Source organism: Artemia sp. Qi Xiang Cuo, chromosome 7 (genome assembly GCF_049724085.1).
Source record: "Artemia sp. Qi Xiang Cuo chromosome 7, ASM4972408v1, whole genome shotgun sequence".
Classification (NCBI taxonomy): Eukaryota; Metazoa; Arthropoda; class Branchiopoda; order Anostraca; family Artemiidae; genus Artemia; species Artemia sp. Qi Xiang Cuo.
In genome coordinates this window covers 14,402,318-14,415,208 of record NC_142800.1, presented here as the reverse complement: position 1 = coordinate 14,415,208, position 12,891 = coordinate 14,402,318, and the positions used below count along the sequence as shown (strand labels likewise).

Genomic DNA, 12,891 nt, shown 5'->3' with positions numbered 1-12,891 from the left:
AAGATTCTCCCAATTAACCCCCTCCTCCAGCCCCCCCCACCAGAAAAAAATCCTTCGTGAAAATGTCGGTATAGTTCCCAATAACCAATACTATATGTAAACAATGGGCAAAGTTCGTAATTTGCAGCCCTTCCCCTGGGACCTGTGGGGGATTAAGTCATCCTAAAAGACATATTTATTAGATTTTCACCTATGCTGAACAAAATGACTATCTGAAAAGTTTGATCAGGTGACTTTGGAAAAAAATGAGCATGGGAGGGGGCCTAGTTGCCCTCCATTTTTTTTTGGTCACTTAAAAAGGGCACTAGAACTTTTAATTTCCGTTCCAATGAGCCCTCCTACGATATTCTAGGACCACTGGGTCAATACGATTACCTCTGGGAAAAAAAAACAAACAAATAAACACGCACCCGTGATCTTTCTTCTGGCAAAAAAGGGAAAATTCCACATTTTTGTAGACAGGAGCTTGAAACCTCTACAGTAGGGTTCTCTGATACGCTGAATATGATAATGTGATTTTCATTAAGGTTCTATAGCTTGTTAGGGGGTCTTTCCCCCTTTTTTCGAAAATCAGCCAAATTTTCTCAGGCGCGGTACTTTTGATGAGTATAATTAAACTTGATGAAACTTATATATTTGAAATCTGAATTAAAATCGGATTCATTTTATGTATCTATTGGTATCAAAATTCCGTTTTTTAGAGTTTCGGTTACCATTGAGCCGGGTCGCTCCTTACTTACAGTTCGTCACCACGAACTGTTTTATAAAAAAATGAAGTTGTACTGACTTTAATGAGATGCCTGTCAATAATATACCATACATAGTAGCCTACTCTGTAAAGCAATAAAAACAGTACCAAAAAATGTTCTAGTTTGTCTGATTTTGATGTCAGCTTTGCAAATACTGGCTATGTTTTTCAATTGTCACTGTTTTATTTAAAAAAAAACATCTAATTCATGAATATCTTTTCCCTCCCGAATCAGTAACCGGATGACTTCCAAGCAGGACCAGCACAGGACTGCCATACCCCAAGCCATACCTTTTGAAAAACTTTACCAATTTATTGGTTAATTCAGAATATACTAAGAAAACAAAATCAATAAGAGATAAAATATCCCTTTGATTCAGAATTCAATATTGTATCCAAATGTTACAACCATTACTTACAGAAATTCCTCCCACAAATGAAAAAAAATGTCATTGAAAAAATTATGGTTTTAACACAACGAAGTCTGAATTAATACTCCAATCAATGACTTTTGGCTGCTGCTCTGCATGTAGACGCCACATCGCATCGGTAAAGACTTATTGGCTAATCGTGGTAGTCCATTTGCTTCAAAACGTGACGGTGGACATAATTCATACTTAAAGTATGACTCAAAATCACCATCGCTATTTTCAGCAATTGTCACCAGCCGCTGAAACATCAATGCTGGGTCAACGGCAACTGACTGTCCGTTAATAACTGATGCAGGTTTCTTAGCAAGTGTTACGGCCAGAGACTTTTTATTGAATATGTAGCCTACGTCTTGACGTTTTCACCTGTCATGTTATCCATTATTTCTTGTCCGATGACTTTTTCATCAGTCGTTACTCGAGAAGTAATGTTTCGTAATCTCGGGCATTCTGCGAAATTCGGGTATTCGAGTATTCTGCGGGTATTCTCAGTAAGAAAGCAAAGAAGCTTGTTAGTATCATGATTTTAGCGTTCGATCCTCGACTCTCTAACCTCATTGTGCTCTTTGCTCGTCTCGTATTGGACCTTACCAAAAGTTTGCATCGACGAATTAATTGCACTACGCTTCCTTGATCGACTAGCTTAGTTCGCCGAGACTGTACCTTTCTATCCCAAAAAGACCTTTCCTGAATCCCCCATTATTACTTCTTTGCAAACGATACAATTCATATTCATAATTTAAGCTTTAAAAGTAGTTTCCTATATATATATATATATATATGGTTCTAGGCGTTTACCCCCCCCCCCCGGGGAAAATACCCCCGTGTATTTTCCCCGGGTTCATCAAGGTTTCATCAAGATTGTATGAAAACCTGAAACCCTAGGCAAGAAGACGAATATATGCACAGTAAACTGTAGGAAACTTACTATTATTTTCTTCTACGCATAAAAATGAATTGACTCGAAAACTGAATAAAAGAAAGACACAAAAAAGACGCTGTACCTCTGTGCGGTGGGTACTTGGACATTCCGACCAACCGTGGTAGTTCCAAGCAAGATACATCTTTGTGTGGCTCGTAAAAAACCCAAACTCAATTGTTAGCAGTATCTATTGCCGGCGCCCTAACTGAATACAATAATGAATACTGAATCGCTTTTTATCATTTCCTTCCCCACCTTTTACAAATTCCGTGTCATACTGAAGGACTGTGGACCCTACCGTAGATATTTATTGGCCCGTTCAAACGACACTATTTCCCTTGGGGAAACTGGGTGCTTGCCCTCCATGCGCTCGAAGTTAACTTTTGGGAATTTTTTCTTCCGTCAAGTACTCATTTATTGGGATGTTTCTTTTGAACTTCTTTAGCCAGCATCTTATATGCAGCGATCAAAAATGTATATTTGAAACATTGCAAACTGTTGTCAAAATTTAAACCTTGAACCCCCTTAGAAGCCGACAAATCTGGGTTACATTTTGTTCGTGCATCACGTCTGTCAGCCTATCTTCAATAATTTAATTTTTCATATTCAAATCTAAATTTTCAATATATAAAATAACCGACTTGTTCCTCCTCTAATGAAAACTATTAAATTTGCTCACTTTGAAATTGGTAACGGTTGAACACGACTTTGCCTTAAAATGGAGGGGTCTTTTCCAGCTTGAGTTATGTGCTCACGTAAATTCATCTTTCAGATATTAAAGTGAAGGAGCAAAGTGAAGAGAATCTAGTGAGAGGAAGAAAAATATACGAGCCTCCCCGTTTTATGACCATATCTCAAGCTTCAAAGCAGGTTTTGTCTTCACTGGACGTAAGCGATGAAGCTGACAAGGGTATGTTTTTTTTTTTTATGTCCCATTTAATTTATTTAATTATTTTTTTGTTGCCTGACTTGGTCCAACCAAATCAGGACTTGATTCGCACGCTCTTTCAGTTTTCTCTTGGCCATTGCACCTTACCCTGATGAATGCCCTGACGAGAATAGGCTGGGCATAAAAGGTTGGAGCTATTCTGTTACTGTGAAAGGGTTTGGGATCTCTGTTCCGTCATAAGCTTCTTCCTCTCCCTATTTCCGAAAGGGAAATCATGCTTGCATGGCCTCATAGTAGCGTCAGGGTGGGCGAGTTTACCTAACCAGAACGGTGACTGCAAACAGTGCTGTTGGTTGACTTTGCAGGGAGACTTTGATGGGGTTTTTGGGTTACAAACTTCTGCGTAGTAGTATTGGGCTGCCTCCTCGTAATAGTAAAATTTTTGAAGCCATGAATACATAATAAATCGGAGGTAATAAGGCTTGAGATTACTTGTGCAGGATTTTGACTCTTGTTGATAGAAGAGTTGATAGAAGAGTGGGGGAACTCATGTTTTGATCAAGATGGGCTCAGAATTGAACAAAGCCCCAATTCATAATGAAGATCTGAGGAACCTTTTGCCGTCCGGGTCTAAGCAGGCTTAAGCGCTTGGTCTAGACTTAAGAAGGTGTATTATTCCTTATCCTGCGCTTGTTTAGGACCCTTTACTTTTCTTGAGGCCACAGTAATTTCAATGATTTAGACATTATGGAACTTGGAATGTTACAACGTTAAAAAACACTACCGTATTGACATTTTGTTTTTTGAATCCAGATGTTTTAACAGGACTTTTTAAGAGTTTAAGAAATTCACATCCCAGGTATAGGAAACAGGAAATTAGGTGATATAGGATTTACTCTGGCAGGAAGGATAGGGTGCATGGACAGGGAGTAGGGTTCCTGATGAATTGGGGAGCTTGTAAGTCTGCTTGGTCTGACTGTTGAAACGACTGATGGAGATAGTAGTGAATCGGACGAGTTTCATTTACACGTAAAATAGACAGAATCCCAGGTAGATATATGATGTTTTTTTATTAAGGTATTTTAATGCCCATGTCGGTAGAAGTAGAGATAGATGATATCCTATCCTAGGTAAATTTGGCGTAGAAAAAGAAAATGGTAATGGTTATAGACCTACCGCAATTCCGTAGGTTATATCCAATACAGTTTTTGGTAATAAAATAGCCCATAAATTAATATTGTACTCATATGATGGTAAGACGGCTAGCCTTATTGATTATGCTATTGTAAAATGAAGACTGACAGGATCAATACAAGATACTAGAGTATATAGGAATGCTATTATTGATGTTAAAAGTAAATATCACCGTCAAATAGTGTCTTTGGTTAGTCTGAAGCAGAAATATGGGACGGGTAACTACATTCCGGGGAGTTTTGACGTTGGTAGACTCCAGGGTGAACATTAAGAGAAAGTTTCCTGGTACAGTCGAATACCAAACTAGAGAGTCTAAAATTTGACATTGTAGAAGATCGATGGCATAAATTCAAGAAAATAGTTTGTGAAGCATCAGATTGCGTCTTAGTCGGAAAAGTTTGAGAAGCAGCTAGGAATATTAGTGAAAATGCTTCAATTTTAGGTAAGAGGAGGAGGGGTTGTACAAGAAATATTTGAGTGATAGATCATATGAAAATATGAGGAATGTAAGGAAAATGAAGAAAGCATTAGAAGATTAATTAAGGAGGTATGACGTTGAGGCCATTGATAAAACTGGTGAATATTATGAAGATCCAGCCAGACGGCATAATAGTAATATATTTTACTGGCATTTTCAAAATTGAGAGGGAACAGTCCATGTACGCTTATTCTTGTTAAAGACAGGAACAGGGTCATGATTAGTGACAAGGAAAAAGTTAAAGAGAGATAGCCAGAACATTTTGAGAATATGCTAAACCGTGATAAAGTTACAAAGAAAATCATAAAAAGGTTTGTGACACTTTGGAAGTGAAGAAAGATTTATTTTGCAAGGGAGAATTAGAGAAAGCACTAAAAGGATTAAAAATAAGAATGAACCAGGTACAGGAAGCATGGTAAATTGGCTTTTTCAAATATGGTGGTTATGAAGTTAGAGATAAATTGCTGAAGACTGTGAAGATGACTTTTCAAAAACGTGAAAGACCTAGCGATTTTAGAAAACTTTATTTAAACTCCTCTATAAGAAGTGTCATAAAAGTGACTGTGGCAATAGTGGGATCCGGCGTTTACTCCTTCCCCCCTGAAAATACTCCTGCGGAAAAAACTTCTCGGAAAATACCCATCCCCGTTGAAAATACCTCCTATCGAAAAATCCTCCCCGGAAAATAATCCCCCATGGGTCACCCACATGAGACACTAGGCGGCCGGGCCAATTAAGCATAGGGCGCTTGCTTCCCTGCGAGTCCAGGCGACTTAATGGTCATCTGTCAATCCTAAAACTAGGTCGCCCGTCTGAGACTCTAGGCGGGCGGGCCTCTTCACCCGTCTAGAGCCTCAGGCGGTAATTGTACCCAGTAATTGTAGAGGTATTAGCTTGGTTTCTGTAGAAAGCAAATTATTTGATATCTTTAAAATTAGAGAAGCTGTGGAGAAAGTTTTAGGAGAAGAGCAGTGTTTTTTTAGGAAGGGGAGAGGATGTGTCCACTAAGTTTTCACTCTTAGATTAATACTTGAGAAGTGAATGAGTCATCGGATGTTTTTGTCCTCAGTTTTGTAGATTATTACCAAGTCTTTGATTCTATCGATATAAGAGCTTTTGGTGAGGTCCTATCCTTGTATGGTATACCAGTAAGGTGGTAAATGCTATGTACGGGAATATCAATGCTGTGTTTAAGGTAGAAACTGACATAAGTTGCTGGTATCGTATTGAATGAGGAGTGAAGCAGGGTGGGTTGCCTTCTATCCCTATTCATATGGATCATTTTGATTGACAAGAGCATATGAGTATACTAGATGAAAGTGTGAGCAAAATGAATGAACTTTTAGAGGTTTTGACAGTTCAGGGTGCAAAAACAGGTTTGAAAATGAATGTTAAGAAGACTAATTCACTGAGGCTAGGAATAACTGAAGATGAAAAGGTGAAGATCAAGTGGACAGCTACACTTACCTAGATAGTAGTATTAGGAAAGAAGGTGACTGCTGTGAGAACGTTAAAAGTAGTATCACCCCAGGCACAGGATGTTTTTGCATAGTTGAAAAAGGTTGCAAGAATAGTAAGATAAGTTTGCGAACCAAAATTAGAATATTGGAAGTTACAGTGATGATAGCGGTCTCTGATATGGTTCTCTATCATGGGCACTCCAAAAGAAGGAGGAGGACTCGTTAGATGTCTTCCAAAGAGATTGTCTTCGGATTGGTTTGGATACCCGTGTTACTGAATGTATTGTAAGCTGCACGAACAGTGGGGCTTTATCACTGCAGATAAATATTCTGCAGATGAACGAAGACAGATTGCCAAAGATCGTCCTTTTTGGCCAACCATATAGGGTCGAACGAAAAGCAGGTCGTCCCCGAATGGTTTAGGTAAAGGTCACGAGGAAAGGTTTAACGGGAATTCGAACTTTTTCGGGATTGGATTGAATAAACTGGGATTTAAGAGGAGCGTTTTTAACTATGTTGGCCTCAGGTCGACTGGCGCTGCAATGAATTGTCATTGGTAGTATTAGTAATGTCACCTTTTTTTATTTTCTATCAAATAAAGAAAAGTAAAAAGGAAGGTTGCGCTGCATTGTGTGTTATCTATTTTATTCCACAGAGGAATAGAGAGTTCACTTGTAAAAATTCTTTTGATTCAAAATTTTTCACTGTTGGGATCCAATTTGTAACAAGAAAATCAATCAGGTGGTTATATCAACTGCGCGATAGGGGTTTCATTCTAGCTCGTAGAATGGAACTTAATTGGGAGCAACTATTTCAGGGATATTTTAGCAGCTACAAAACGAAGGATCTTTCTGTCCTTAGGTTACGTCTAATATGGTGCGTTGGTTCAGCTTTGTACTTCAGGTATAAGGACCAGAGTCCTATACTCACTTAAGGGGATGATGACGAAATATTGAATGAATAGTGAAAAAAAAGATGAATAACGAAAGGATGACAAACGGATGAAAAACAGAACTAAAAAACAAAGAAAAAAATAAGCAAACGGAATAATAATAAAACGGAAAAAAAGCAACGGATGATTATCGAAAACTATTGGATAATCGATGGATAACAAGTGAACGTGATTTCAGTGATTAATTAATAGCTAAACCTGGTTTTTCTTCTCTTTGATAGTGAAAATTGTGTATTTTCTTCTCTCTTTGAGTTGCTTACGTTTTCTGGTTTTATCAAAGTGGAAATCTATCCTCAACAGGGTAACGATCAAGAATGTAAAAAACAGACTGGGTCTCATTTTTCTTGTTTGGGTTAACTTGGAGAAGGTTTTGCAAAACTTCTCTGTTGTAGTCGAATCCCAGTACGATTACTGTATCAGAGCATTGTCAACTTTTTTTCTATTATTACAAAAACGGGATAATTTTTTCTATTATTAAACCTAAAAGTTAATTGGTATTTGGTCTTTACTTGGAACGACTTACCTCGGCCTAGAATGTGACTCCTTTTTTTTTATTCCAATATTCACGGCGCCAGGAACTTCAAAGTATCTGATATGCCGCTATTCATTTACCTCGTTCAATGGCCTCGAGGTTTTAAGTGTCTATTGAACCTTCTTTTGAAGGTGTCAGCAGAGGGATTTGCAGGGATAATATCCCCAGGAAGATCGTTCCAGATAGAAGTCCAACGCCGGATGAAGCTGTTCCTCAAGTACTCGGTTTTCGGCGTATCCTCCCTTTGATAATTGGACCGAGCTGTGTGCCTTCATGTCTGCCTTGTCGGCTGGACAAAGGGGGGCACAATTCGAGAGAGTTCGTCTGAGGGAGGCGAATTCATGTACTTGTAGAAAACAGCCATCGACGCTACATCAAACCTTTCATTTAGAGGCTGGAGTGATTCTTGTGTAGAGGCGCAGCGGGCCCTATTTGCCCTATTCTGGATCTTCTGAAGTGGTGCCAACATCGTTTTTGGAGCACCGGCATATAGCGGGCATCCATATTCAGCTATGGGTCTGATGCAAGACTTGTAGATTGGGATGATCGAGCTTGATGGAAGAAGGTATTTTGCAGTAAAGAGTAACTCCTAGCTTTCTTTCGCAGGAGGTTCTCATCCGATCAAGATGGTTGTTCCAAGAGAGATCGGTTGAGAAATTAATCCCCAGTAGACGAAGATCGTTGACTCTCTTTATAGCTTCATTTTTGAAGATGAAACTGGGGTGTTCACGTGGCACCTTTGATCGGGTAATTAGAAGCTCTTTTGTTTTCGATGCATTGAAGTTGATCATCCATGCATCAGACCACTTTTCAATTTTCAAAATATCCATCTGTAGGGAAAGGGAGGCTTGTTTTGGGTCTTCGTGTTTAGGGACGGCTGAGTGTGTCGTGGTATCGTCGGCAAAGTGATGCAGAGGGTTTGTGAGGTTGTCTCCCATGTCGTTTATGTAGATAAGGAAAAGCGTAGGTCCCAAGACACTGCCCAAGGGTGCCCTCGCTTTCACTGGGTATTCTCGGGAAATAAACCCGTCAAGAACAACCCGCAGTGAACGATCGGAAAGAAAGCTCTCAATCACTTTTAACAGACATCCACGAACGCCATACACATATAGTTTCTTTAGCAGGCCACGGTGCCATACTCTGTCAAAAGCTTTCGCAATGTTGAAGGATAGTAGCCTGATGTCGTATTCCATTGCCAGAAGTTCCATCCACTCCTGATACTGGGCCACTAGGCAGTCTTATGTTGAGCGTTTCCGGCGGAATCCATATTGACGATCACCTAGAAGTCATTTGATTCCAGGTACTGATGAAGTGTTTTATTGGGGACGCTCTCGTAGACTTTGCCAACACAGGAGAGAAGGCTAGTAGGCCTGTAGTAGCCCACGCTCGTTGGATCGCCTTCTGGCTTTAGAGTAGGCATAACACGGGCGGAGTTCCATGTTCGTGGGAAGGTTCCGGAGCAAAAGCACAGCCGGAAAAGCAATGACAATGATCAATCTAGTTCGGCACTGTGGGACTTGAAGACAACATTTGGTATGTTGTCAGGACCCATGGCTTTGGTCACATCCAAATGCTGGAAACTGCGAAGGATCTTGGGGGCAGAAAATTTTACGCGTTTCAGGACTGTGTTGGGTCGGTTGGAGAAATATGGTACTTTCCTACCGTCATCGTCTAGATTCGAGAATTCGGCAAAAGCCTTAGCAAGAGCTTCAGCCTTTGCCTGTGGATCTTGTACCACTGTCCCGTTACTCTGGAGAGAAGGACTTGCGGTCCCCTTGGACGACGGTAAAGCCTCCTTGACAATTTTCCACCAACTCTTTGCCGAAGCAAGTTGAAGCTTGGTGGCAAATTTCTCCTTAAACTGAACCCGGGACTGCCGAATCGCTCGAACTGCATCTGCAATTCTGTCCTCTTCGCTCTTCGAAAGTAGCCATCGCTTGTGTGCCTTTTGCTTTGCTCGGATTGTCTTCTTACACTGGGCGTTGAACCAAGGTTTGTCCTTACTGGACACCTGGATCCGCTTTGAAGGGATATGCTTTTCGACAGAGTCAACTATGGCCTGCTGGTACTTATCTGCAGCTTTCTCTGGGCCTTCCAGGAGGAAGGCTCTCCACTGCTGAGAAAAAAGAGTGTTTCTCGAACCGTCCTAATCACCAGTTTTGTATAGACAGATTGTTCGCTCATGCTTTACTGGAGGCGGAATACGTAGGTTTCCACGTGCATCGACGGCAACGTGGTCACTGGTGAAAGCATGGGCGTCTACCTTAAAGGAGTCAGGGTGAGGTCAAGACGTAAGGAAGAGGTCAAGACGAGATGATCCGTTTGGGCCGTGATACGTGTCGAAATCGACAAGTTGTTCCAGCCCGTAAGAGAGAGATAGATCATACAAGTCCGACCCTTCCCTATCAGTATGCTTGCTGCGAAGCCACACGCTATGATGGACGTTGAAGTCTCCATGAAGGATAATGGCAGACTTAGCGTACTTGCCCCGAATAAATTCGAGGGAGGCTTCAAGGTAGCTGGTAATCTGGTACGTTGGAGGGTTATACACGGTACCGACAATCACGGATTTATTTGGGAGGGTCACCCTAACCCACAGACCTTCTTCGCCTGCTGAATCTGGTATGTTCAGGCATGAATAAGGTATATGGCTCTGTAGATAAACAGCGACACCTCCTCCTCCGTATTTAGTGCCGTCAGTACGCTCTCGATCCTGCCTGAGGAGTGTGTATCCCTGGATGGCAACCTCACTGCTCTTTATTTCTTGGTTTAGATTGGTCTCAGTGATGCACATGATAGATGGCTTGACCAAGTTCACTAAATGTAGGAACTGGTCAAACTTAGATCTGAGACCTCGTACATTGCAGTGGGCTACCTTAAACTGGTCTGTTTGGATGGTCGGTGGACGTGCTACAGGTCGTCTTCGAAATGGCTGTTTGGTCCGAGGCTTTTTGTTGTTAATCATAACCAGGTAAAAGAAGCTTTACCGGGTGGTTAGCCCAACAAAGCCCATAAATCCATTGCCATGCATCATTAGTAATCTTCTTGAAAACCGGGTAATAACTTTAAGTTGGATTCGGCAATGATTTAACCTTGGAAGACAGGTCTTTGCAGTTGTAGTGCTGTTTTTTTTTGTTTTTTTTTTAATTTTACCTTATCACAAAAATGATGTGACGAAAAAATTTCGTTGTTGCAGGCTGCTTGCCATTCTGAGCCTTAAATTGTTGTTTGAAACAATTGGAATTTATATTGAAGAAATTCATATAATACTATTTTGTTACATCATTCTTCTTTATTTATGCATGTAATTCACACTGTAAGGAAGATATTATTAATATATTCGGATGAATCTATCTAAGGTTGTTGACATTGTTCTCAGTTGTTGAAGTATTTTTTTAGGTTTTGCCACCAGTTCAGTTTTGACTATTTTCTGTTCTTTCATGATAGTCACCAAACTCTGAGTGACTTATCAAACTGTGCTCGTCCCGAAGAGCACTGGTGAGTGAAGGAAAGACTAAGATTTTTTTCTTAAATATTTGGTAAATAGGCTTGATCAAAACTTACTTAAGGAATAATCAAAACCCAATGATCTGAGGAACCAGTCTTTTCGACTGTTCAACCAGGGATGTATTTAAAAATTCCTAGAAAAGGTCTTTATACATTCTCCCTCCTTCCTTAAAACGAATTTTTGCTAAGAGTAAGCTAATAATTATCCGTTTTTTTTTTTTTTTTTGACTTTTAAATTCAACAAGTATGTTTTGATTCAGTTTTTCTCCGCAATTGTACTCGCCAGTATATACTTTTTTTAGTTTGGTATTAGCTGACAGTGCAAAAAACGTCGTCCCCGTTCACACCCTCCTATTTTTTCTACATAATACATTTTAAAGGAATATTATATAACTGACCCTGGTTTGTCTCTCTCTGATGTAGAGAAACAGCCAGTTGAGAATACTCAAAATGCGTCCTTTGACATACCGTTAATGATTCCCCTCGATGTTTGAGTGGTAATTAGTTTCTTCTTGCAAATATGTTATGTTGGTTGTTTTTGGAAATTGGTTTGTGAAGAATTTTTCTTTCAGATCTTCGCTTTGTCATTAAGTGGGTTCCTAATAAATTCATCAATTAATTGATATACCAAGTCTTTAATATTTCAAATTTGTTCAAGGCAGAACCTTTTTTTTTGACGTTGAACAACTAGGGATTACTTTCAGAAGTATGCTTTTGAAAATCCATCTGGGACAAAACGAAAAACAGAACCTTGTTGCATTGATGGCAGGGGTCATAAGAGAATTGACGAAACAAAGGATGTAAATGTCACAGGGATTCCGCAAGAAGAAGTAAAAAGAAAAGTTCTGGGCAGATTTGTGTGAAGGAAGGGCTCGCGGAACTTCATTGGCGTCGTTAAGCCTGGGGCACTATAAGTTGTCAATACTAGTAATAGAATAGTTTTTGTGAAAGCTAGTTGCAAAACCGGTCGTAGACACACTATTCATGATTTATTTATTTGATATTTGGTATCTATGCTAAAATCTTTTCTATAATATATTCTATAACTCTTATTCCAGAAATCCTGACTCCTAAAACGCTTTGTATTGGACTGTCTCGTGTTGGAACTGACGATCAACAGATTTTGGTTTCAACCTTGGAAGACATTGGTGATTGCGACCTAGGGGTGCCTCTACATTCATTAGTTATAGTTGGAGGGGTCCATCCGCTTGAAGTTGAATATCTTCAGTACTATTCTGCAAATGGAATTAATGTTGATAAGTTGGCTGATAAAATTTAGCAATACACTTATTTTATTAGATGTTTTTTATTTTACTTAATTTTTTTTTACAACCTGTGTGAAATGCGTTGGATTTTCACTAAGTTTGAGTTGATATTTAAAATATGAGAAGTTGTAAGCCTGTAATGGTTACCTATACTCTGTGTTTTAATTTTATTGATAAATGGTTAATGGAGAATTTCTACCTATTCTAAATGCTATTATAAAAAATCGGTGTATTGATATTTTATATTGGCAATACTATAGTTGTTAAATTCTAGGAATCGAGATTGAACAGTTAATCGATATTTAAGGCAGAGAGAGACAAACAGACAATTGCTTAAACTCTGTGGATTGTCTAAGGTAACTCCTTATTTTAAACATCTAGTACTTTATTTACTTTTTGCATTTTTTTAGATTATTTTACAAATAAAACAAATGAGGAGTCGAGACCGGTTCTCGAGAAGACTTATCAGCAATGCTTCAGGAACGTTGTATAGTATTAAGTTGATAATTTCAGCGG

General features: G+C 39.4%; 1 protein-coding gene across 2 annotated transcripts in view; it reads left to right on the top strand.

Annotated features, from left to right (window-relative positions):
• The window catches only part of Dph5 (diphthine methyl ester synthase), a 43,064-nt gene extending 30,654 nt beyond the window's left edge, over positions 1-12,410 (top strand). For both annotated transcript variants that reach the window (XM_089091393.1, XM_089091394.1), the window contains exons 4-5: positions 2,871-3,008; positions 12,169-12,410. In XM_089091393.1, coding sequence (XP_088947519.1) covers positions 2,871-3,008; positions 12,169-12,389 — 359 coding nt within the window. In that variant the 3' untranslated portion in view covers positions 12,390-12,410. The remainder of the gene's footprint in view (positions 1-2,870; positions 3,009-12,168) is intronic.
• Positions 12,411-12,891: the final 481 nt, after the last annotated feature.